The following is a 25,533-nucleotide window of genomic DNA, read 5'->3' as shown; positions in this document are numbered from 1 at the left end:
TGTTCACAAGTAGCAGTAGCAAAACAACCATCGAATAAGATTGTGTCTACATGAAGCATAAACCTTAAGAACACGCAGACAAAGCCATGTAAGTGAAAGCACTGTAAAAGTAGCTAGTACTTTGAAGCTACCCAAAAACACATCTGAGAACAATAGATTTCATGGAAGTGAAGTTAGTGACGCAATGGTTCAAGAATAGTTTACCTGAAACATGTTGGATTCTGCAGTTTTAGTCATTCAACTAGCCGCAGAAGAGGATATCTCAAGTCTACTATAGCAACTTAACTATTATTTAACCATTCCATCACCATTCCCTTCAAACAAACAACAGTATACGACAAGAAATCTCAATCCAATTATAACAAAACCAAGGAAGCCACTGGTCTGAAACTGTAAGTTCAAATTTTTATTTTGACAAAAAAATAACTATCTTTAATCCAGAAGAACAAACACAAAAGAGGATTTCTCTTTTCATCCTCTAAGCAGCAGCACTCTCATTCTCCGACGCAGCCGGCGCCTCCAACGTATTGACGAGATCCAACCCCGGCCAATGCAAAGCCCCAAACATCATCCCATACACATCTTCCCGAGACGGCATCGTTTCAATAACCTTATAATCCTGAGGAGCGTACAGCTTCTCCTCGAACACGGCACCTCCCAAGTTGTTGTCGAAGAGCTTCTTCTCCTTCTGGAAACTGACGAACGTCTTAAGAGCCGCGGGGATATCTTCGGTCTGAACAAAGATCCAAGCGTTCATGCCTTTCATACACGGCTTCAGAGACTCCCATTTGGTTCCTTCCAGGGCCTTGAAGACTAGAGTGTTCTTGGCAACGAGGAGCTTCGTGTTGCTGTTTTCGCGGAGGATCCCGCGGAGCTCTTGGAGCTGCTTCACGGTGAGGCCGTTGTAGTTGATCCCGGTGATGAAGTGGCAGTTCTGGAGGTTGAGCTTCGTCTTGCCTGCGACGAGGAGAGCTCTTCTGAGGCTGGCCATCTCGCTGGAAGGTGCGAAATGAGAGGAGACTAGGGCTCAGATTCGGAGAGATTTTACTCTGGTTTCAGTTCAGGTTCGGTTATAAATCCGGTTCAATTCGACAATTTTTTAAATAATCGGTTATCGATTCGGTTAGTTAGTTTTTTAGAAATAAACCAAATTCTAATTCGAATTAACTGAACTAACCATTAATTTAGAACTGAGCTAAATCAAAGATATCAAAATTATTAACTAAAAACCTAATCGAAAACATAAATTTCAATTAAAATTCGATAGAATTTTCATAAACCAAATGCCAAATTAGTATTTTTTAGTTCAACTACGAACCAAACTAACCGAATCGAATTAAGCTAACGAACCGAACCTAAACATCCTTGTATCAAATCTAGAAAGAAAATATTTGGTAAATTGTCCAAACAACTTTATATTCAATCTAAAACATCCTTAAACTGAGTTAAGCAAGTAGCAATATAGAGAGAGCTAAAAAAAGCTGCTCAAATAGATAGGTCCACAATAGGAGAGGAGGGATCACAAAGTGTTGTATCGAATCTGGTATCTTCGAAGCCACTCTTCACCTTTCTCGTAGTAATCCTTCTTGGTAAACGCATTCCCCAAGAAGTTCAGATCAGCAGCAAACGCAGATGCTCCACGCCACGCGTCCAGCACTGGATCCTTAGCTTGAACCACATTTATGGTTGATCCACACGGTCTTATCATCCTTATCCCACATTCCAACCGCTCCTTCATCCCCGGGACAAGGCTGCACCCACCGGTCATCAGTATCGAGCTCGTTAGCCTCTCCTCCAACTCTTTATCATCGTGCGGTAGCCTTCTGATAGATGCACCGGCCATCTCGTCTAACCCCACTTGGTCAATCCCAACGAGGTTAGGGTGGAACAAGATCTCAGGACACCTGAATCTCTCGACACCAATCACTATCTTGTAGTCTTCCTCCGTTAGTGGACGAACACGTGGCGCCTCCCCTGATGCCTGACCCGGCTCTCCTTCCGCTTTCAGCTCGAACGTCGGGTCTATCTCCTGGAGCCTGGACGATAAACGAGCCAGCTCAGCCTCGTCTGAGTCAGGCCGTTCGTCGTCTTCGTCGTGATCCTTGCTCATAAGCTTGTAGAGCTGCCAATCTTCGTCTTTAGCACCGAAAGTATCCTCTCCTTTGCCTCTGTCAAAGGCTGCTGTCGTTAGCAGACGCATTCTTTCTCTCTTTGCAGCGCTTAGTCGTTCCCCTCGTCCAACGTTTCCAGATTTTTGATTCCCGTTTGTGTTCGATCCGTTTGTTTTCAGCCGTTTCTTTTGCTCGACTCTCTCCAACACTTCCTTGTACTGAGCTCGCATCTCCTCTAAGTAGAACTCTGGATTCTCACTACAACAACAAGAAGATGACAACATGATGAAATGATGTCTCATTTTTTTAACTATTGAGTTGGATTGGAGACATTACCGACGTCTCTCCTCCTCTAATTGATTTCTTCTCTCTTTCTCCAGTTCCTCCTCATTACGCTTTTGTCTAGCTCTTAGCCGTCCCTCTGTTGTCGTTTTAAGAAATAGCTGCTTTTTCTTGTCCTTAATCTGCAAAGCAACAAATAATTAAAACCAGATCATCATAATATGCGTTAATTCACATTGTTCTGAAAACAAACCTGCTCAGGCGTAAGCATATTGTCAGGGACGTTTATAAGAGGATACTTTTCGTTAGAGTCAGTGTTCTCTTCGAACTCATCAGCTTCATCCTTCGGCTCACCCCTTGCTTTTCGAAGGGCCTGTGTCACCTTCGAGACAGTAGACTCCAGCTCTTGCCTGGACGTGTAACCAGTGTCTGACAAAAAAGACGGAATGTCATCTTCTTCAACCTGGTCAAGTTGCTTCACAAGGAAGTGCAAGCTGTGCAGTTCGTTTTCCATTTCGTTTATCTTGGACGATCTCTTTGCTTCGGCCATTTCTCGCAGCCTTTGTCCTTGTTTCTCTCTTATAGCTGCTTTCCTCGCGATCTCTTCTTCTGATGGAGGGACTTCGATGGGTGGAGGTATCCATGGAAGCTGCCAGTACCTTGTTTTCTCTTCAGCTTCCTTTGTTCCTTCCTGATCAATGACCATCATGTGGTTTTAGTTTACTAGTAGTGTCAGAAACTACCTAATAATCAAATTACCTGGAATTTTCGAGCTTCAGAAACGTAATCAGGAGCGATGTAACAGTGCTCCAGTTTCAACTCTTCTGCCTTCTCCCATGTAAATATAGACCTTTAGTGAAATTGAAGATGGAGACAACAAAAATATCAAAATCTTGAAACCTGGGGAACTAAATTGAGATTATATAGATCCAGCGGAAGTACTCACGAATGAAAAGGGTACTTGAGTGACAGAAGCTGCTTTAAATAATCAGTGACATGATATCCACCAATGTTAGTTCTGCAGGATCCTTTATAAACAGGTTCTCCGTCGACAAACTGTAACCAGTGAAACCATGCACCAGATCAATATGGACTTCTAAACACTATCATACCAATCAATGAGTAGTGACAGATACAGACCGGAATGGTGTGTGTTGTAGTGAAGCCAGGACAGATAACAATTCCATCTTTTTGACATTTCCCATGTCGTTGGTTGTACTTGTAGCTGAAAGCAGCATCCACTCCAAATGCTGCGTTAACAGGAGAGTTATATCAAACATTTTTTTCAATAAGAGACAATCAAATTCAGAGGAAAACAGAGTCATACCAACTGAAGGCACTCCATAAGTCTCAAATAGAAGTTCTGCCATTTTGCTACGAGAATAAACTGGGTTGCCAACGCATTCTGTAATCAGGATTGGGTGATCGATCTGCCCTGCCATAAAATGGCGTTAAATCAAGAGCTAACAAGGAGTATAATGAAACACTAAATCAAGATGACAGAAGAAACTTACCGCTGATCCACTAGCCCCCAAACGATCAAAGGCCAAGTCAAGGATCTAAAAACAGAGGAAAATGAAATAGATAAATGCCACAGGTTCCTCAGTGACTGCATTAACTAACGAGCACAAATGCATGCAGGAGAAAATATCTCAAGAGTCATAGTTTGAAAGATCAGAGAACTTGAGGAATAAGAGATAACACTTTAACCAGCAAAAAAAAATACAGAAGTGGTATAAAGAGCAGAAGCTCACTAAAAATCGAACTCGTTGGAGAACAAAAAAAGGGTTAAGAAACCATACATATTCCATGATCTCGAATTGATAAACAACATTGCTGTCAAAAGCCGAACGAGGTCCTGAGCGAGTGCAATCAAAGAACTTCATCATCGCAGGATCCTGGTCCCCAACAATGGTAACAGTTTCCCCTGTACCATAAAATAAGACACAACCATTAACAAACAGACAAGAATATGGAAGCAATGCAGCAAGGACACAATCATATTATCTCTAAGTCGCATCAAGAGTTTCAATCAACTCAAACACTTGTAATCTAAGAAGCATCATATAATCTGGACCTGTAGCTTTGTGGCGTGGCCTTTGCACGATATTGCGGAAAACAACACGAGGCTCAGTTTCGCCTGCCCACCTGAGAAAGTTTCAAACTTTAACAGAATCTGAAGTAAAACTGAGATGGAATGAAAGTTAGGGTTTATGGGGATAAGGTACCCGATCCGGAAGTAGGAGGCGCCATTATCGATAACAATGGGAACCGAAGGTGGAAAGAGGTTGTAGTCAGTCTGCCTACGTGTCTTCGAGACGATCGGCATGCCTATTTCTCAGTCCTCGCCCTAGTCGCCGTCGTCTGCTTCAACCATATAAGTAATTCCACCGGCTAGCGCTCCGGTGAGGAAAGAAGAAGACACATTATGAACAGACACAAGTCGAAAAGTATTTAATTGGGCCCAAAGCCCATATATCGAACTACGTGTTGGGCCTTTTTAATTTTCCTTGGCAATAAAAATGAACACTTTAGCTCTCGGTCTGCTTTCACTTCCATCGTCTCTTTTCTAGGGTTTTAAGGTTTCCGCACGAATCTTCAACACACGTATCATCATCATGACTACCGAAGAGAAAGAGATCCTCGCCGCCAAATTGGAAGAGCAGAAGATCGATGTAATTTTGATTATCTTCTTACTCTCTTTACTTTGGAACATAACTAGAGTCAGTGACGGTTTTTGATTCCCGCCCAGATCTTAGTGTTTTGGAGCTATGCAACTTTAGATCTGAATTTTTTAGCTTAGCCTGTGTCTGAATTTGTTGATTGTAGCTTGATAAGCCTGAGGTTGAGGACGCTGATGACAACGACGAGGATGACTCAGAAGATGATGATAAGGATGATGATGCAGAGGGTAAGTCTTTGTATTTTGTTAGTTTACATTGGTTTTATGCTTTGAGTATGTGTAAGATAGATAAGGTGTTTGATAAAAAACAAATCTTGAAGTGGATTTATTTACTCGTCTTTGTTACGGAACATACCTTGTGCTGTGATGTGCTGTCTGAATCATATGTTTCTTGTATGTGGAACTATATTTTATTCTAGTTTGTGTCGCTTTTGAGCTCCTGTTTGTGAAACAGGACAAGAAGGAGAGGGAGGCAAGTCAAAACAAAGCAGAAGTGAGAAGAAGAGTCGCAAAGCCATGTTGAAGCTTGGGATGAAACCTATCACTGGTGTTAGCCGTGTCACCATCAAAAAGAGCAAGAACGTTGGTGTTTTCTTTCTTTTGTTCCTCTTTTTTTTTCCATAGATTTTACGCATTTTCAAATATATTGATTCATTGTGGGGAACATCACAGATCATGTTCGTCATATCGAAACCCGATGTGTTCAAGAGCCCTGCGTCAGACACTTATGTGATCTTCGGAGAGGCAAAGATTGAGGATTTGAGCTCTCAGATCCAGTCCCAGGCCGCAGAGCAGTTCAAGGCTCCGGATCTCAGCAACGTCGTCTCACAGGGTGAATCTTCGTCCAGCGCTGCAGTGATTCAAGACGATGATGAGGAGATTGACGAGGATGGTGTTGACGCAAAGGACGTTGAGTTGGTGATGACTCAAGCGGGAGTGACTAGGCCAAAGGCTGTGAAGGCGCTTAAGGCTGCTGATGGAGATATTGTCACTGCCATCATGGAACTTACCACCTAAATCTAAATCGTTTCAACTTTAAATGTGGTGCCTGTCAAAAATGAGTTGGAATTTTGTTTTTCATATTTCCTTTGAAGTGGTTTTCAGTGTTGTATCAGTATAAACCTCATAGATTATTGAATTTCAGTTTGATTTGATTTTGAATATTTACAAGTGTTGGCGATTACAGTTCTGACTTTGTGAATAGTTCCTTGTGTTCCAGACCAAGAGGTCAAGCGTGAGGAATTGCAAGGAAGTGACTAGTTTTGTACATGACAATGAAGGATTCAAAGGAGGAGCACGCATTGAAGATGTTTCTATTGTTGCACCTAGAGTGATGAAACCCAATGTTCAAGAATGTTGCAGTTGCTGATAACAAGACTTGACAAAATTAATGCAGGAATTCATGTGTTATGGCTTATTATGTTTGTGCTACGTTTCCTTCTGCATGATGAACTGAACTCACGCACCAATTTTTCTCATGTTCCAGTTTCCAATATCGACACATTGACATTCTCAAACCAATTGACTCACTAGATAATGACATTCATCAGAAAAGACTCCCAAAATAAAAAGAAATAGTCATAGATCACAGATTCACAAATGGAGATGATTCTCCCATCACACACTGAACAAAGAAGAAAAGATGTGATACTGTGATCCATTTAAATGTGTATGTGCACACAGCTGTATGTAAATGTATAAATTAGCCCTGCGGTTTTCCGAAACCGAACGGAACCGTTGATTTTCGGTTAACAAAATTTTTTAAAATCTATTCCAAAATTAACTGAATTAAATTTTGGTTCATTTGGTTATCGGCTAATTTCATTTTTCATAATTATTTTCGAAAATAACCGTTTTTTTTGTTTTCGGTTAATTTCAGTCTAATTTTCCAAAAAATCGGATATTTTTGGTTAAGTTCGGATATTTTTGATTTTTTCGGTTAAATTTGGTTCGGTTTTCTGGTTATTTTTTTGGTTTTTTAATTTTTTAAAATTATTTTTTGAAAATCGAAAATCGAAAACCGAATTACTTTTCAAAACTAATTTTCGGTTCGGTTCGGCTAGTTCGGTTTGGACAAAAGTCGCAGGGCTAGTATAAATAGTCTATAGACATTTTAATTCAAGCTGAAAGAGGAAGGTATGATTCACACTAAAGCCACATAATTCTCATCAAAGATGCTAATCACAAGACTATATAATAACCATCATTGTGAGACAACATCATCCCAGAAAAAAAAAAGAAGAAAAAACTTGAACCTCACTCAGGCATGTAAACTGTCTCTTTCTCCGCCACCATATATCTCCCTCAACCTTCTGTTGATCTCTTCCTCAGTTCCTCTCTTCTCCTCAGCACTCTTTGCAAACTCAACTCAGCTAATTCTCTAATGACCTTATCGATCGCTTCTTTCTTGTAAACCACCGCCACGTCATCTGATTGCTGGTGGTGGTGAACGTGCTGGAACGGTCTCGACAATGATTGATCACGCAGAGGAGACGACTGCTTCGGTTGAGGACGGCGTCGGGAGTAGAGAGGCGGATCGCGAGCGAAGGAAGCGGTAAGCTCGGAGACGAGGTCGACGAGGTTGGAGCTAGGGTAAGCCCAGTTGTGGAGGTAAGGAAACGAGACGAGTCCCGAAGGGGTGACGTGGGCGTGAGGTCGCTTGATGATCATGCCTGGAGTGGGGTTCAAGTAGACGCAAGGAGGGTGGAAAGGGTAAGAGTCTAGCAGCCAGATGATGACGGGGATGTTGTATGTGACTCCGTGGTAATCCATCGGGATCGTTCCGTCCGCTTGGAGGAGGTTGATGGAGGGGCAGCCATCGTTGTGGATAAACGTCGCCGTTTTGGGGTTTAAGGAAGGGTAGCAAGAGATTAGGTCGAGGAGATGTTGCCTGATCAACGGCTTGCTGGATTCTACGTAAGGGACGGATTCGGGACCGCTCTCTATGAGAACGGAGGTGAGGAATTGCTGCATTTCGTACGGGTTTAGGCTTTTAAACCTTTGCTTAGGGCTTAAACTTGGAATGAAATCAATATCAAAAAAACCCTATCTTTCTATTCACTCAAAGAAATATAGAGATTTCTAGGTTTTAACTAGAACACACAAGAACATTACTCTTGTTTCTTAATCTCTGGCTTTCTTCTCTCTCAGATGACTTGATGACCAGCTGTATCTATACTATTAAAGCAGTATCCTATTGTCATAATTATCTTAGGGGCATGTTTCCTTCACTAACATTGCATGTTTCATTAAGCGCAATTAAGTAATATTAATAACAAATCTATATTGGGTCATTATTTTTGGATCCAGCCCAAATCAAATCTCCCTTGTGCCATTTGGGCCTATTAAAAAATCAGATTCAATTCTCACCTTTTTTTTTCCTTTGGACCATTGAGTCCAAGTTCAAATAATTTTTTTTCAACTATTCTTAATTATTATTTTTTTCTTTTCTTAATATAATTTAAGCATTCATAAAAATAATTGAATTTTTTTATTGAAAAGTATAAATCTTTATTAAAAGTATATAATTTTTTAATTAAAATATTAACCCCATAATAAAATTAATTTATCAGAGTTATACCAACTTAATTCATAAAAAAAATAAAGTTTAGTTTTTTTTAACATAAATAGTCATTTAAAATGAAATACGATAAATAAAGATAAAATTTTTAAGTCTTTTATAGAGTAAAACACAAATATATGAAAATGTGACATTTACTAAATATTTGTCAATTGAAAAAAAAAACAAAAATAAATCCGCGCTTTGAAAGCGCGGGTCAAAATCTAGTTTATATTTATTGTCGTATGATATTCCCTTTTTTTTTTTGACCGCCATTAACAAGAAAAGGAAACTAACTTTAGAAAAAAATGGAAACTAATTTTTTGTTCAAGCGAAAGAAAAAGGAAACTAACTCCCCCCACGAGGTCCATATCATGGTCAGATCGTTTCGGACAATCTGATTTTAGTGAATCTAACGAATACTTGTGAACCACCATATAAAGTTATTTATAACTAACATTACTTTTTGCAACAAAAAAAACTTAAGTGTTACTAGTCAGTAATACACATTAAATCTTCAACTTTTTTGGCTAGCACCTTTTAACTTTCAAATTGATATTCGTATCATAAAAAATCTTCAACTTAACTTACATGTTCATCAAGTAAAAAGTTGACTTGTTGTATAGGTAAAAACGATGAGCCGTCAGTTTTCTTCCCAAAAATGATTATTTAATCAGTAAAATAAATAAAAAATAAATAAAATTCAGAAATTAAATAAAAAATCATGAAACTAAATAAAAATTCAAATAACTAAATAAAATTATATTAAAAGACATAAAATTAAAAAATATTAAAAATTCATAAATTTCACAAAAATTCAAAAATCTTTTTATTAAAAAAATTACAAGAATATTATTTTTAAGATATCTCGTTATTGACATGTCTACCACCATTTTCAACGAAGATGTCAAAAATTATCATTGAAAATATGTCAAAAACCGTCATTGTTAATGGTTATATGTAGGCCTGGGACGGATCGGATATCCGGGCAATTTTAAGATATCCGGATCCGGATCCTTATCCGGCGGATCCATAATTTTACTATCCTTATCCGGATCCGGGGTTCGCGGATATCCGGATGTCAGATATCCTTCTAAAAATTATAATATCCGGCGGATATCCGGATCCGGATTTGGATCCTTAAAATAAATAAAAAATAATATTAATATATATAAAATATTAACAATAATTAAAAAATAAAAAAATGTATAATGTTTTTATTATTTCTATGTATAATATTACAAAATTTACATAAATTTTATATATACTATTATAAAAGTGAAAATATATTAAATAAAATTAGTTTTTATATATAGATATTACTATTTTTGAAATAGTTATTAATAAAATTTACGGATCCGGATATCCGGACTAAAAAATCAAGATATCCGGATCCGGATTCGGCTTTGACGGATCCAACATTTTACTATCCGGATCCGGATTCGGCCTCTCCGGATATCCGGATTTTCGGATCGGATCCGGATCGGATCACGGATCGAATCCGGATCTCGGATAAAAGTTCCAGGCCTAGTTATATGAGACACCATCATCGTCAATAGTGATACGTTTAAAACTTTTATTGTCAATGATGATATGTCAGTTTTTTTAAAAAATAATCTTGTAATTTTTTTAGAATTTTTTTTTTAATTTTGTTTCAATTATATTTTGATATTTTGATATTTCTAATTTTTATGAATTTTCAGAATTTTTAATTAATTTGTTTTTAAATTTTATGTACTTTAATTTAATTTTATGAATTTTTATTTATTTTTCGAATTTTTATTTAATTTACTGAATTTTTATTTAGTTTTCGAAATTTAGTTTTTAATTTTTTGAATTTTTATTTATTTTATTAATTAAATAGTTATTTTTTTTAAAAAAAATTGATACTTCATCGTTTTTATTTGTTCAACAGGTCAGTTTTTAGGTTGAAGGTTTTCTATGATACAATTATCACTTTGAAAGTTAAAAATGCTAGCCAAAAAAGTTTGAGGGTTTAAAGTGTTTGTAGGGTTTTCTATGCAACTTTTCCAAAAAAAAAAACTAACATACTATAGATTTTAGATTTTTGACTATATGCATTTTTTCCTTTGACCCAACTTTTTTGTTATACATAATATAAAATTAATTTTATTTCCATCGGGGAGTGTCAGGAGGAAAACCGCTGTCACCGGATTCATCTTATTTAGGGTGAATCGGTAGTAGAATATGACGTAGAAATCAATTGAAGACGGTTCATTGCATTAGGTTATACTGAATCATTGAAGTTGGACTATCATGTACGAATTATTTTTTCACTTATCAGGCTCGTATTAAAAAGATTATGACGAGGATGTTGGCAAGATAGCTTTGGCAGTGCCTGTCTTAGTTATTAAGCCCAATGGGTCAGAAAGCAACAACGAGTTGGGCTCTCCACATACCAAGATCAAACAACTCTCAACGGTCACAAATCCTCTGAGTCAAAACAGAACAAGAAGACAAGATACGAGTACGGTCCTCACAGCTAATCACCTCCCTCAGCGCAACCGATTTGATGCTCTCCAAAGTGAAGATGAGTGAGCTGTCATGACAGCTGTGAGGTCATCATATTGCTCTTTCGATTGTTATAAATAAAAAAACCCTAGCAAGAGTTGTAATCAAGTTTGAGATTAATAAAACTTCAAAAAAGATCTTTACTTTCTCTCAAGTTCTCTGCTTACCTTTATGGTATCAGAGCTCAGACGATGGACGGCAATCAAGATCCGCTCGCTGTTTCAGCTCTCACAATCACTCAAGCAGTAACCTTGAAGCTCAAAGAAGGGAACTATCTCATCTGGAAACTTCAGTTTGAGCAGTTTCTCTCCAATCAGACGCTTCTGGGGTATGTCACTGGTGCTTTGCCTCGTCCTGCTCCGACGCTCACAGTCCTCAACGGTGAAGAAGAAACTCAAGCTGTGAACCCAGAGTTCAACAAATGGATCCAGAAGGATCAACTCATTCTCGCTTGGTTGTACGGAACATTATCTGAAGATGCGCTCAAGTCAGTTTATGGTCTCCACACCTCTCAAGATGTCTGGTTGGCGTTAGCAAAGAAGTATAACCGTGTGTCTGCAACAAGAAAGCTCGACCTACAGCGGCGTGTTCAGACAACGGTAAAAGGAAACAAAACCATGGGAGTGTATCTATCTGAAATAAAGTATCTTTGTGACCAGCTTGACTCCATAGGAGCCCCTATCACAGAGCATGAGAAGATCTATGGAGTTCTCAATGGTCTAGGGAAAGAATATGAAGCAGTCTGTACCGTGATAGAGCACTCAATGGATGTGTATCCAGGTCCTTGCTTTGAAGATGTTGTTCACAAACTCACCGGCTTTGAGGACAAGCTCAAGACATACGAACAAGTTCTCGAGACATACGAACAAGTTCCTGACGTCTCATCTCATGAAGCATACTATACAAATCATGGAGGTTACTCTGGACGCGGTAGAGGACAGAACCGTGGAGGTTATAGAGGTCGTGGCTCATACACTACGCAAGGAAGAGGATTCCCACAACAGTTTGGTCATCCAGCAAGCAGGTCTTCTGGCTTGTCTGATCAACGTCCAACGTGTCAGATTTGTGGCAAATATGGTCATCCTGCGTACAAGTGCTACAGAAGGTTCGATGAACACTTTGCCATCAACAGTCCCTCTCCACAAGCCAACTTCCTCACCACATCACAACACAACAGGGCACCAGGAGCTGAATGGTATCCAGACAGTGGGGCTTCTCACCATATTACCAGTTCAGTTCACCTCTTAGACAATGCTCAAGAATATGATGGAGATGGTCAAGTAATGGTCGGCAATGGTGACTTCCTTCCTATCACTCATGTTGGTTCTGCATCCATTCCTACTGGATCAGGTAAAATTCCACTCCTTGATGTGTTAATCTGTCCGAAAATTACCAAGTCATTGTTGTCTGTGTCTAAACTCACTGATGATTATCCATGTGAGTTCACCTTTGATGCTACTACTGTGTGTATTAAGGACAAGCAAACCAACAAGGTGCTCAGTCAGGGAAGCAAAAATAAGGGCTTATATCGGTTCAATGACTCTCAGTTTCAGGCTTTCTACTCGTCAAGACAACATATCGCCAGTGATAGAGTGTGGCACATGAGACTAGGACATCCAAATGATCAAGTTCTGAAGCATCTATCAACAATAAAGGTCATTTCTTTCAATAAGCTGTCTCAGTTTCTGTGTGAAGCGTGTCAAGTTGGCAAGACAAGCAAACTTCCCTTTTCTAGTTCAGTTTTCAGATCAAGTAGAGTTCTTGAGAGAATACATTGTGACGTTTGGGGCCCTGCACCTGTTGTTTCAGTTCAGGGTTTTCGTTTTTATGTTGTGTTCATTGACAATTACTCAAGATTCTGTTGGTTTTATCCCCTTAAATCAAAGTCTGATGTGTTTGCAATCTTCAAAGCCTTTCAACTTCAAGTAGAAAATCAATATAATCAGAAGATAGCAATTTTTCAGTCAGATGGGGGTGGTGAGTTCATAAACAAGTCTCTCACTGATCATTTTGCTGCAACCGAGATCAAACAAATTGTGTCACGTCCACACACTCCGGAACAAAATGGAATTGCTGAGAGACGTCATCGACACATTACGGAGATTGGATTGTCAATGTTATACCAGAGTCACATGCCTTACACACTGTAGGTTGAAGCCTTTTACACTGCATCCTTTCTCAGCAACCTTCTTCCGTCTTCAGTCAATGACAAGATGATAAGTCCTTTTGAGTTGCTGAATGGAAACAGTCCTATCTACACAGCCTTGCGAGTCTTTGGCTGTGCCTGGTACCCGTATCTAAGTCCATATGTGAAGAATAAGTTCGACCCTAAGTCCTTGCTGTGTGTTTTTGTTGGTTATAACGAAAGGTACAAGGGCTACAGATGTTACCATCCTCCAACTGGACGTGTGTATATCAACAGACATGTCTTGTTTGATGAGTCAAGACTTCCATATACTGATGTGTATCGACACTTGCTTCCTACTGTAACAACTCCATTAAGCTCTTCTTGGAGACTACAGTATCCAGTAACAGAACAACTTTCAACCGAAGAAACTATCCCCAACACTCAAGAAGAGATTGGGAAAACGATTCTGTTACCGGTCTCTGATCATCAGCATGTACTAGACCAAACCTCACCTGTTGCAACTCCTTCTGCGCAAGGTTCATCTTCTCATCAGTCTACTGATAGTTCTTCTTCTGATGAGAGCAGTCAAGATGGTTTTCAAGAAGATCAAGCTCCAGTTGTTCTACCTCCTGCCAATTCCCATAAGATGACAACCAGAGGAAAAGTAGGAGTTATGAAACCTAATCCAAGGTATGCCATATTCACGGTAAAAACCTTCCTACACCTCCTAGAACAGTGGTAGAAGCCTTGAATCACCCAGGCTGGAATGGATCAATGGGAGAGGAGATATCAACATGTAATGAAACAGAAACATGGAGTCTTGTTCCATTGCCGTCAGGAGTTCAATCAATTGGACCTGGATGGGTTCACAAAGTCAAACTTATTGCTGATGGAACACTACAAAAGCTTCGGTCTAGACTAGTTGCAAGAGGAAATGAGCAGACATAAGGCGTCGATTTTCTGGAAACTTACAGTCCAATTGTTAGGACTGCGACAGTAAGAATAATGCTACATTTTGCGGTCATCAACAAATGGGATATAAGGCAGCTAGATGTTAAGAATGCCTTCCTGCACGGTGATCTGAATGAAACGGTATATATGAAACAGCCTCTGGGTTTTGAAGATAAAGCTCATCCGGAATATGTTTGCCTACTTCGCAAAGCTATCTATGGTCTCAAGCAGGCTCCAAGGGCCTGGTTTGATAAATTCAGCTCTTACCTGCTAGAGTTTGGCTTTGCTTGCAATGTTAAAGACCCTTCATTGTTCGTCTATCAGAAGGAGAAGGATGTGATCTTTTTGCTCCTGTATGTTGATGATATGGTACTGACAGGAAACCACAAAGCATTGGTTCAACAACTTCCTGATGCACTTAAGAAGCAGTTTAGAATGAAAGATATGGGTCATCTGAGCTACTTTCTTGGGATTCAAGCTCATTTCACACCCACTGGCCTCTTTCTCAATCAAGAAAAGTATGCTTCTGATCTGTTGCAAGCTGCAAGCATGCTAGATTGTGCTCCAATGCCGACGCCACTTCCTCTACAACTTGATAGAGTTCCACATCAAGACGAAGTATTCTCGAACCCTACTTACTTCCAAAGCCTTGCAGGCAAACTGCAATACCTCACATTGACCAGACCAGACATTCAGTTCTCTGTGAACCTAGTGTGTTAGAAGATGCATGAGCCAACTGTGTGTCAGACTTCAACTTTCTCAAACGAATTCTGAGATACCTCAAAGGGACCATCAACATGGGACTTTTCTTAACGTCAGATACAGACTCACAGCTAAGAGCCTACTGTGACAATGATTGGGCTGGATGTCAAGATACGAGACGGTCTACTGGAGGATTCTGCACATTCCTTGGATCAAATCTGATCTCATGGCCTGCTAAGAGACAAGACTCAGTTGCTCGTTCGTACACTGAAGAGGAATACATAACCTTGTCGGATACAGCGGCTGAACTATCTTGGATTAGTGGGATGTTACAGAGTATTGGAGTAAAGCATCAAACTGCTGCAGAGGTCTATTGCGACAATCTCTCCGCGGTGCAGTTGACTGCGAACCCAGTGCTTCATCGCAAGTCCAAACATTTCGCTACACACTATCACTTTGCTCGGGAGAAAGTGGCAGATGGATCTCTGATCGTCAAACACATCCCAGCGGTTCAGCAGATTGCAGACGTGTTCACCAAGTCTATACCACAACAGAGCTTCTATCACTTACGGTTCAAACTCGGAGTTGAGTTTCCACCCACTTCGAGTTTGCGCGGGGATATTAAGCCCAATGGATCAGAAAGCAACAACGAGTTGGGCTCTCCACATACCAAGATCAAACAACTCTCAACGGTCACAAATCCTCTGAGTCAAAACAGAACAAGAATACAAGATACGAGTACGGTCCTCACAACTAATCACCTCCCTCTGCGCAACCGATTTCATACTCTCCGAGGTGAAGATGAGTGAGCTGTCATGATGACAGCTGTGAGGTCACCAGATTGCTCTTTCGATTGTTATAAATAGAAAAACCCTAGCAAAAGTTGTAATCAAGTTTGAGATTAATAAAACTTCAGAAAAGATCTTTACTTTCTCTCAAGTTCTCTGGTTAGCTTTATTAGTTTGTAAGTCAACTTCTTCTTTCTTGTCCTTGTTGACATAAGTGTAAAAGCAATTTGTTTGGTTGTTATACCTTTTTCATGTTCTATTATTATTGCAGCAAAGTCTTTGGAATTGTTCTCGCAAGACCTTTGCGATCGTACATATGAGATAACCCTTGAAAGAGGAGCCAAGACCGTCAGCTCATTGCACCTGTAAGCGTTAGATTTCTTTAGCCGTTTATCTTTTGACTTTCCTCTGCATGTTACCATCGTCACTGCCTAAAGAGCAGGAAAAGGGTTCGCTTGAATGCATTTTTAATATTCTCCAAAAAGTTTTCTTAAAACCACCCAACAAATAGTCTAAAGACCATAACGAATACAAATATTTGTCTGTTATAAATAGCTCAAGCGCAAAACATCACAATGATTAAAGAACTATGACACCAATACAAAAATATAAAACTCAAAAAACGCCACAAAATACTCAAATCCTACAAGAACATCAAGAAAACTTTCCTAGAACATGACCAACATTAAACTCTTCACATATAAGTCATCTAAGAATAGTACAACTACAACAATAAAAATAGTGGATTCAACCACCTCAAGAAATAATCTAATGGTTAGGACAAGTTTATAATACTCAAAAGTCAAAACCCAACACACTGATATCTGAAATAAAAACTCATAACACAAAAAAATAAATGCACGCAATATTATTATTCCTTACTCAATAACACAACGTTAGCAAGTAAGTGAATAAAAAGCAAATCATTCCTAAATCAAATCCCTATATTATGCAATAATCAAACACTAGTCTTCGTTAGAATCAAATCATTCCTAAATCAAATCCCTATAATCAAACACGAGATCTTCGTTAGAACCATCCCAAAAAAATTAAATAAAACCTTACACAGTGAAGCGAAAATACAAACTCATAATAACACAAAGCCATGGCTTCCCCTCAAAATGACTTCATCGTGTCACTTGAAGAAACCAACAAAGCCCCTCAATCAATCCAACCTTTGGCTGTGGTCACCCAACATGACACTGCCGAAAACTCATCACTGTCGAACAATGCCGCTCCATGAGCAGAATCACCACCTTCTTTCCAAAACCTTGACCTCGGCTACTTCTCAGACCATCCTCTCAGTACGGTCGAAAACAACACTGCCCTGATGGAGATCTGTTTGAAAAATAACAATACTCAAGCTGGTCCAATCCTTTGGAAGTGTTGTTAAAGTAGAAATACTCCTTCAATTTCTCAATCATCAGGGGGCAGTGTGGTTTTCGACCGTATTGAGAGGATAGTCTGAGAAGTAGCCGAGGTCAAGGTTTTGGAAAGAAGGTGGTGATTCTGCTCCTGGAGCGGCATTGTTTGACAGTGATGAGTTTTCGGCAATGTCATGTTGGGTGACCACAGCCAAAAATTGTTATTATTGCAGCAAAGTCTTTGGAATTGTTCTTGCAAGAACTTTGCGATCGTACATATTAGATTACCCTTGAAAGAGGAGCTCAAACCGTGAGCTCATTGCACCTGTAAGCGTTAGAGATTTCGTTAGCCTTTTATCTTTTGACTTTCCTCTGCATGTTACCATCGTCACTGCCTAAAGAGCAGGAAAAGGGTTCACTTGAATGCATATTTATATTCTCTAGTTTCAGATATTGTAAACTATTGATATTCTGGTTTTAAGAGGTAACATGATGTTGCTAAGTTTGCAAAATAGATCCAGCACAGTTTGCAAGTTTAGGTAAAGGAATAGACGAGGACAAGGAAGATTATCACGCAGAAGGCTGATGTAAAGCAGCATCAGTAGGACATTAAATAGAGTAGCAGCACTTGGCGTTTTATCTAGAAAATGCTTCTGTTATCGAAAGCTTCGCCCTGTTTCGGTTTATTGTAAATGAATCAACGATTTTACGCTATTTAGAAAGACTTAATTTATTTCTCCGGATATGTTATTTAAGAATTTATAGTCTGCACCGAAAGCTAAAATATCTTACAGAGAGTAAGTAAACAACACTCAAAGATTACATATAAACATAGCAGGGGTATTAGTCATGGTGTTGCTCCATGTGGTTGAGATGAAGAACACCTTCATGGTTCTTGTGAACCTCCACCTTGAACTTTTCCTCCTTGTCTCCTCTCTTCAACTTGAGAAGCATGTTGAATTTTGAAGCCTCACCAGTAACCTGACCATAGTTTTCTCCATTGATCATTAATTAAATCTTCAAAAAATCACCAATTCGGAACCAAAGTTGGTTAAAGCTTTGCTAAGTTGAATTCAGAGACTAACAAGTTTCTTTACTGAAACCAATGGCGGATAATATTAAAGCTATGAATACGATCAAAGTAAAGCAAAGCCATATAGTACCTCCGCGTTAGCATGAACAACCTCCTGAAGCTCATAAGGGAACAAAGAGTTAGACCTCTGCTGAATGGTCTTGACAGCATGATCAGCAACGTGCTGCACTTCTGGATCATCCCCTGGAACTTCCCTCCAACCAGATTCATGTTCACCTGTGACCCCACAAAAGCCCAATTTTCATAAATAAAATATAATAAATCACCCTGAAGCTTTATTATCTCAAACTGATACCTTTCTTGCAGCCAAGATCGGAGGGAGTGATGGAAGAAGGGGCAGCATCAGAGGCAGGCTTGAACTCCTGCAACTCCTTGAAGTTCAACCAAGGCTTCACCCACACTTTGGCTTCGTAAAGCTTCTTCTTCCCAGCCTCGACGATCTCAAGCGTCAGATGATGCATCGTTCCCGCCACAACTTGTTCCTTCGCCTTCACCACCCTCGCAAACTCCAGCAGCGAATTCTACAATCGTCACTCAATGATCAGATCACATACTAAGCGAGACTATGACAATTTACTCTAATCGCGATTTGGATCACTAATCGAGAGAGAGAGAGAGAGAGAGATGAACCTCTTTCTTGTTATGCTCATCGACGGCGAAACGAGCGAGGCTCTCGACCTCGCCGCTGTTCTGATTAGCAGGTACATCGCGAACGCCGCCGAGTAAAGCCATGTCTTCGTCGTTGCAGAACCCTAAATCACTAGCGATCACAGAGGAGACGAAGATGGAGAAGAAGATTGAGAAACAGCTTTTCATCATCTTCACTTTATATTTTGGTTCGGTGCTCTGATCTTTTTAGATATTTTCGGATATTAATCATCTACAGTTACAGGTCGTTGGACTCTGTGTCCCCGCAGTAAATGTGCCCAATAAGTTTTTGGTTTACTTTCGGTTTAGTTTTAATTTTGGTTTACATCTAACATTTGGTTTAATACAGTACTTTCTCTTTAATAGTGTTCACACTTGGCTCAATGTCAATTGACTTTCGTCTTGTAACGTTTAAGAAATAGGTGGCTTATTGAAGTTTTAGATTGGTTTAATTCGGTCTAAACCGGTTATTGTAGCCAAAATTTTTATACTACTTGGAAATGATGCTTCGAGATAGCGACACGTTATGCAAAACATGTCGGCGGTTGAACTTTTTTGAAACTTGTAAATGTAATAGAATTATGTCTTGCTTTGTGTACCGAAGCCCAGTTAAAAAGTCCATTCCAACCCTCATAAACAAAATCCTAAAATGTAATTAGGAAGTTCAGTTTTAAGTTAGTTGAACGATCAAAACAAGATTTGTTAGTTTGGTTTATCTCATTAGAGAAAGATTAGCTTTAGGTTATTTGGTACATGCTTCAGAAAATGAGGAGTGGAGCTAAGAATAAGATACGACAAAGAGTTTTATTTAGTTTGCTATTAATCCCTTATTGCTTTTGGATACAAAGCTGCATAACACTCCTTATTAAATAGCAGCGTCAAGGAAGAAATTAACAGAAGCAAAGGACCTTTGGTTATAACAGTCAAGGTTACCTCCAGGATTAACTCCAAGAATGTTACAGTACCTCTGGTAAAATCCAATTCTATCCGCGACTCTATCGTCTTGGCCGCGTCCACACTCTAAACCACCGTTAATAATATTCGTAATCACACCGTAACCCGGTACTCTTCCAGCAGCACGGTCAGCATCTGAAGGCTGCCACTGGCCAACGATAACAGCGTGGCACGACGGTTTTGGAGACTGAGGTGTCATCCAAAACCAAATCGCGGCTTTGAAAGCGATCACTGGATCGTTGGAGACAAGGTCAGGGTTGTTGAGTAAGTCAGATCCGATGGCTCTTCCACACTGTCCGTAGTTGTAGTTCCATGATAGCTGCATTGGTCCTCTTCCGTAGTAGCTTTTACCAGATGCGCATGGCCATTCGGCACTCGGTGAACAGTAGTTTGAAGAAGGGTTCTGCTCTTGTTTGAAACAGTATCCCCATGAATATGGTCCGTCTGGTGCTGTGGCCCACCCACCTTCATCATGCAATCGTCCATTTCATTAGTTTATTTAGTCACAAGTCTAATAGCGTAACAGATTAGACTTTTGTTAATTATAAAAAGTCTAATCTATTACGTTAAATTTATTACACTTCTTATTTTGTATTCATTACGTGTTTAATTTTAATTTGGGAAAATGTACGTTGAAAACTTATGTGTTACGTTTTGTATTATACTTATTCGTAAAATTTTAAGCAAAAAAAAATGGTAATTATAAAAGTAAAAATTACATTGTTTTATAATTATTTTGTTATATTTTTAATTGTTATTTTGATTTTGTTTTTCATCTAAATAAAACAATAATAATTATGTTAAAAAAGAAAATAATCAATTATTACCGGTGGTCTCGTGGGAAGTCTGACCAAAGAAGGCAGCGATTTCTTTCTTCCTTGTGGCAGTGTCTCCGGTGGTGCCGAAGCCAGGGAAAGACTTAGCGGCATTGATAAAGGCATCATAAGTGTAGAAACCTCTAGCGGGACAAGCATTATCATTTCTATGTTTAAGCATGTCGTCGAACTGAGATCTTGAAATGATGCCTGAAAGATCACCGGTGGGGCCAGGAGGAGTACCACCGCACTGGCTTTGGCAGCCAGGCTGCTTACAGTAAGGTTCGGTGTCACCGCACCATCCGAACTCGCTGCAGCATAGACCGTTGGGGCAGAGAGCTCCTCCCGCTTGTCGACCACATTGCTCGGCTAAGGAAAATGATAAAAGAAATGAGAAGATGAGAAAGAGAAGTAGACAAGACTTCATTTTTGCTTTGAGTTTTATGGTATCTTTAGGCAAGTAGAGGTATTTATAGTACAACATGGAGGATACATCAATCAATGAATGTTAAATTAAATTAAATCACATCAAATTTATATATTCCCTAGTTAGATATATGACCGTGGAGTATGAATATGTGCAATAAACAGTACTGGTAGATTTGTGTGTTTATATTTTCCCCTTTCGTAAAAGTTGTTGCAAGAATAGTCAAGGATATATAGCGTACGTAAGTTTTTAATTATGAATGTTTTAAAAAGTAATTATGGATATGAGGCGGCCGGTTCATGATCAACTTTTCTTTTTAAAAAATTGAAATTTCGAGAATGGATCATAAGGTAACGTGTTGCATTTCCCAATTAATGTTATAGTGACTCAAGACCAAACCATACAAATGTTTAATATTCATCCATAGCATTAGAAAATTCCCCAACTACTCATCATGACTTTCTCTATTATAATGTTTTTCCAACGTACGTGTCGTGTTACAAATTATTGAAAACCAAAATGTCTACCGAATGGTAACGGCTGATTGAGCTATACAGATAAAGTGAAATGCATACTGCAGTGCGGTTTAACCGCGATTAGTGGTTCATCTAAATAAACGGTTCAAAACAAAATATGAATGGTGACTATATAAATAGTGTAACTGCCAGAAATATATAATATATTTATATTTTAGAAACTAACAAAATAAGTGATACTAATATAACTTTATATATATATATTTTTTTAAAATATATTGTATTTATCTGAAATATGAAATGTAATATTATATTATTAAGATTTTATGGTCAATATTATATTTTATTAAAAAATTAGAATTGCTCTAGTTGGGATATATAGAAAATTCAGTTCATTTGAGACTCGGTTTGGTTTAATTAAAAAAGTTAGAAACCGACTAATATCCTACATAATCTTGGATATCATTTGGTTTTGATTCGGTTACAGTTTTTTGGTTAATTCATGTTAAAAGTCAGAAAATTTGAGTTTTTACGGATTAAATATTAGATTTTTCGCATTTTTGATTATTTTTTTTAGATAATTCAGATAATTTTGAATGTTTTTAGATTAAAAAAGTATTCTGGTAATTGCTTTAGGTATTCAATTTATAAATATTATTTTAAATTATTTGATTATTTTAAAAACTAAATATTGTTAATATTTATAAATATATAAATTAAAATATATAAAAAAATTGATATCCACTCGGTCCTTGATTTGGTTTCAGTTTGATTTCGGTTTGATTTTAGTTCTAGAGTTATAGGATCTGCAAGGATAATTGGTATAATCCAAACCTGAACCGAATCTCTTTTTTGGTTCGATTCTTCGGTGATCAGATTAATGTTCCAGATAATAAAATTATTTTTAGCATTATTAGTTTTGTTACCCAAGTATTACTTATTTAAATTTTAGTTAAAAGTAAGTTTATGTATATTATATAGATAAAATATTAGTAGATGTATTTATGCTTTCGATATTTTAATAACCAAAACCTGAAAAATAAATTTATCTACATTACTATGGTTCTGAATGTTAAGGGTGGTCAAAGCTAAACACATGTGTTTCATTAATAATGTAACCATTCAGTATAAACTAAAAACAAAACGCTGTATGCGGCTATAATTTCAAAAATAAAAGAAAAAATTATGTTTAAAATGTGTTTTTAAAACATTTTTATAAAGGTAATCAAGTTATACAATGGAAACAATTGAATTGCTTACACCATTTAAGGTTTGTGCGTTATGATTCCTATTTTCATTTCATTTTTTTTTCATTTCATTTTCTTAATTTATTATATATAAAAAAAATTATGTTTAAAATATGTTATATAATTTTTATTTATAAAAAAGAAATTTTTAATTTTGGAAATATAAAATATATGTAATATACATAATATAAATTGCACCATTTGAAAGTACGTGTCTAAGAAAATTTGTTCATTTCAATTTTTTTCCATATCATTTTCTTTAACTTATTAAATATAAATAAATAGTTTTGTTTAAAATATATTTAATATGACTCTCATTTATAAAACAGAAAATTATTATTTTAGAAATATATATATATATAATACATAATATAAAATAATATATGTAAATACTTATTTATTTAAGTTAAAATGTAAAACCAGTTTTAGTTATAATGCAAATTAATGTTATTAATTAAAATATATTTAAAATCCGCACCGCTTATAATATATGCAATATATATAACATAAACTAGGTTAAGATCTGCGTCTTGCGCAGCTCAAATATTATATATATATATATAAATGATATGTATTATATGTTTTTTACATATTATAAAATAATAAATATATATTGAATGATTAAAAATTCAGTAACTATTACATATATAATTAAATGGTGCGAACATATAAATAAATTTTATTTATCTAAAAAATATTTTTTCTATTTGATATGGTATATAATTAAATTTAAATGATATTAACAAACATATAGTATATTTTTGCAGATGCATATTTTGCTGAAGTAATGATAGACACGAGAATAAACGACAGAAACTCAGATAACGATTTACACGACACCGAAGCATTAAATACTACAAATCTAGTAGATGGAGAATATATGGTTCGAATAAGGGATAATATTGCAAATATGTTGTGATAAAATTTAAATTCTTGATTGTATATTTTTCTACGTGGTGTAATAAGAAAAATTTCAATTTTATATATTTATTAATAATAATTATATATTTATTTTACTAAAATATATTTAAATTAAAATCTTATCCGCATCGCTTATTCTACTTTTACCATTCTACTCTTGGTTTCATACCGCACTTGCTTTTTGTTACCATTCACATTTTATTTTGTACTGTTTTTTTTTTGTTTAACCGCTAATAATCTGTAGTTTACAAAACTGTAGTTAAACCGTACCGTATTATTCAATCCGTTTGTCCCGCACCGCTAAATCCGCTCGACCGTTCGGAGCCTGTAACCACACCCCATTAGTTTCTTTTCGGTTTAGGGAGCGGTCCACTAACAATTATGTCCCGCACTTGATTTTTACTTTTCTTATTTATTTAATTTTAACAAAAACAGAAGCAAAATATTTAGGCTGAATTGTAAACAAATTTTTGTCCCGCAGTGCGTTCTACTCGGACCGCTATAAACATTCAAAACCTTAGTTTCAAAAAAAAAAACTACTTTACATATCTTTATATCTCTCTACATGTAATGTAATAGATAACAAGCATTTTGACTAGGGAGTGATTGATTGGACTTTATCTCTCTACTTTAGCTTTATTTATTTTTAAATCACTAAATATTATTAATAATGTTGTAGCTTTACTTTTAAAAATTAAGTCTACATCAAGTTTTTATTTAGTTTTACCAATCATGCTTTACCTTTATTTTTAAAGCTACAACAAAAAAAATAAAGTAAAACTTTTTCTTATGTATTTTAGACAAAAACCCTACTTCTTCTTTTTATAGGCTGTAGAATCTGTAAATGAAAAAAAAATATCTATAATATCAAATAAATTATATAATCATAATAAAAACTTTTATAAATATTTTAATTTTGAATTTTAGTGTTTTTAAATTATTAAGATATTTAAATAATATAAATATTATTTGCATATCACATTTTAAATTACAATAAATTTTGATAATTTATTAAAAAATATTAATATAAATTATTTTAATTGATTTAAAATAATAATTTTATATATACAACACATATTTCATATGTTTTATTTTAAAATATCTACAGCCTACAGCTTACAGGTACAACAATTTTAACTACATCAAAAGTCTCTGCAGAAAAAGTCTACAGTAACAACTTTACAGCTATAACCGATTTATCTACAGTTAATCATCTACAACTAAATTTTTAAAGCCACAGTCGAACATCACCCTATGTCTCCTTTCCAATATTTATCTCTGTGGGCTGCTTGCAGTCTCTTTCAGGCAAGATAATAATAGCGTGTTTATTTTAGACATTAATACTAGATCTTATTTGACTTTCTTGCCTAATTAGAGAAACACTCATGCATGATAAAACATAATCTAGGCTTTTACATCTGGTCACATGGGGCTATTGATTCTACAACATGAGTCACCGTGTGTTTGGTTCAAGTCTCTTCCAACATACGGTAACTGTAACGATCCGGTTTTGGGTAAACCGGTGGGATTTAATTTTAGTTATAATTTCCCTAACCTTTCTCGATTTTGACCAATATTCTACAACTATATATTGTGTAAATATCTCCTCCTACCTAAAACCTAAAGACATGCGCCGCCAATGGAGATGTTATGCTCAGCGAACCCATACCCTTGTCAATCTCATCATCACCAGCCACCGTCCGTGCCCCATGAACAATCCAGCACCGAGAGCCACCGTTGTGATATCACCACCTTTGTTCATTGTCCCGGAGCCACCACGTCACGTTTGAGTTATGGGCTGATCGTCAAAGATCAATCGTCATTGTTTTATGGTTGACACGATATTATGATC

The 25,533-nt window shown here is 37.1% G+C and overlaps 6 protein-coding genes across 6 annotated transcripts; 1 reads left to right on the top strand and 5 right to left on the bottom strand.

The window, feature by feature from the left end:
• Positions 1 to 295: 295 nt before the first annotated feature.
• On the bottom strand, positions 296 to 1,059 carry LOC106292687 (50S ribosomal protein L10, chloroplastic). Its single transcript, XM_013728329.1, has one exon. It carries the CDS (start codon positions 989 to 991, stop codon positions 479 to 481), a length of 513 nt encoding a protein of 170 aa, XP_013583783.1. The 5' UTR covers positions 992 to 1,059; the 3' UTR covers positions 296 to 478.
• A 318-nt stretch (positions 1,060 to 1,377) lies between these two features.
• On the bottom strand, positions 1,378 to 4,824 carry LOC106295381 (actin-related protein 5). Its single transcript, XM_013731269.1, has 11 exons — positions 4,622 to 4,824; positions 4,471 to 4,541; positions 4,196 to 4,320; positions 3,908 to 3,952; positions 3,721 to 3,823; positions 3,534 to 3,643; positions 3,340 to 3,449; positions 3,153 to 3,243; positions 2,647 to 3,084; positions 2,448 to 2,575; positions 1,378 to 2,369 (listed from the first exon to the last, which is right to left on the bottom strand). The coding sequence occupies exons 1-11, from the start codon at positions 4,720 to 4,722 to the stop codon at positions 1,520 to 1,522; spliced, it is 2,172 nt and encodes a 723-aa protein (XP_013586723.1). The 5' UTR covers positions 4,723 to 4,824; the 3' UTR covers positions 1,378 to 1,519.
• An 85-nt stretch (positions 4,825 to 4,909) lies between these two features.
• LOC106295382 (nascent polypeptide-associated complex subunit alpha-like protein 1) lies at positions 4,910 to 6,259 on the top strand. Its single transcript, XM_013731270.1, has 4 exons — positions 4,910 to 5,068; positions 5,223 to 5,304; positions 5,531 to 5,658; positions 5,749 to 6,259. The coding sequence occupies exons 1-4, from the start codon at positions 5,012 to 5,014 to the stop codon at positions 6,091 to 6,093; spliced, it is 612 nt and encodes a 203-aa protein (XP_013586724.1). The 5' UTR covers positions 4,910 to 5,011; the 3' UTR covers positions 6,094 to 6,259.
• A 1,121-nt stretch (positions 6,260 to 7,380) lies between these two features.
• Positions 7,381 to 8,049, bottom strand: LOC106292342 (protein ELC). The gene has a single exon (XM_013727938.1). It carries the CDS (start codon positions 8,047 to 8,049, stop codon positions 7,381 to 7,383), a length of 669 nt encoding a protein of 222 aa, XP_013583392.1.
• Positions 8,050 to 17,812: 9,763 nt separating this feature from the next.
• On the bottom strand, positions 17,813 to 19,065 carry LOC106292894 (cysteine proteinase inhibitor 6-like). Its single transcript, XM_013728562.1, has 4 exons — positions 18,824 to 19,065; positions 18,489 to 18,714; positions 18,264 to 18,409; positions 17,813 to 18,081 (listed from the first exon to the last, which is right to left on the bottom strand). Exons 1-4 carry the CDS (start codon positions 19,010 to 19,012, stop codon positions 17,944 to 17,946), a joined length of 699 nt encoding a protein of 232 aa, XP_013584016.1. The 5' UTR covers positions 19,013 to 19,065; the 3' UTR covers positions 17,813 to 17,943.
• Positions 19,066 to 19,626: 561 nt separating this feature from the next.
• Positions 19,627 to 21,052, bottom strand: LOC106292872 (endochitinase CH25). Its single transcript, XM_013728542.1, has 2 exons — positions 20,623 to 21,052; positions 19,627 to 20,260 (listed from the first exon to the last, which is right to left on the bottom strand). Exons 1-2 carry the CDS (start codon positions 21,035 to 21,037, stop codon positions 19,707 to 19,709), a joined length of 969 nt encoding a protein of 322 aa, XP_013583996.1. The 5' UTR covers positions 21,038 to 21,052; the 3' UTR covers positions 19,627 to 19,706.
• Positions 21,053 to 25,533: the final 4,481 nt, after the last annotated feature.

Source organism: Brassica oleracea, chromosome C5, assembly GCF_000695525.1.
Source record: "Brassica oleracea var. oleracea cultivar TO1000 chromosome C5, BOL, whole genome shotgun sequence".
NCBI lineage: Eukaryota > Viridiplantae > Streptophyta > Magnoliopsida > Brassicales > Brassicaceae > Brassica > Brassica oleracea.
This window is presented reverse-complemented; position numbering and strand designations above follow the sequence as displayed.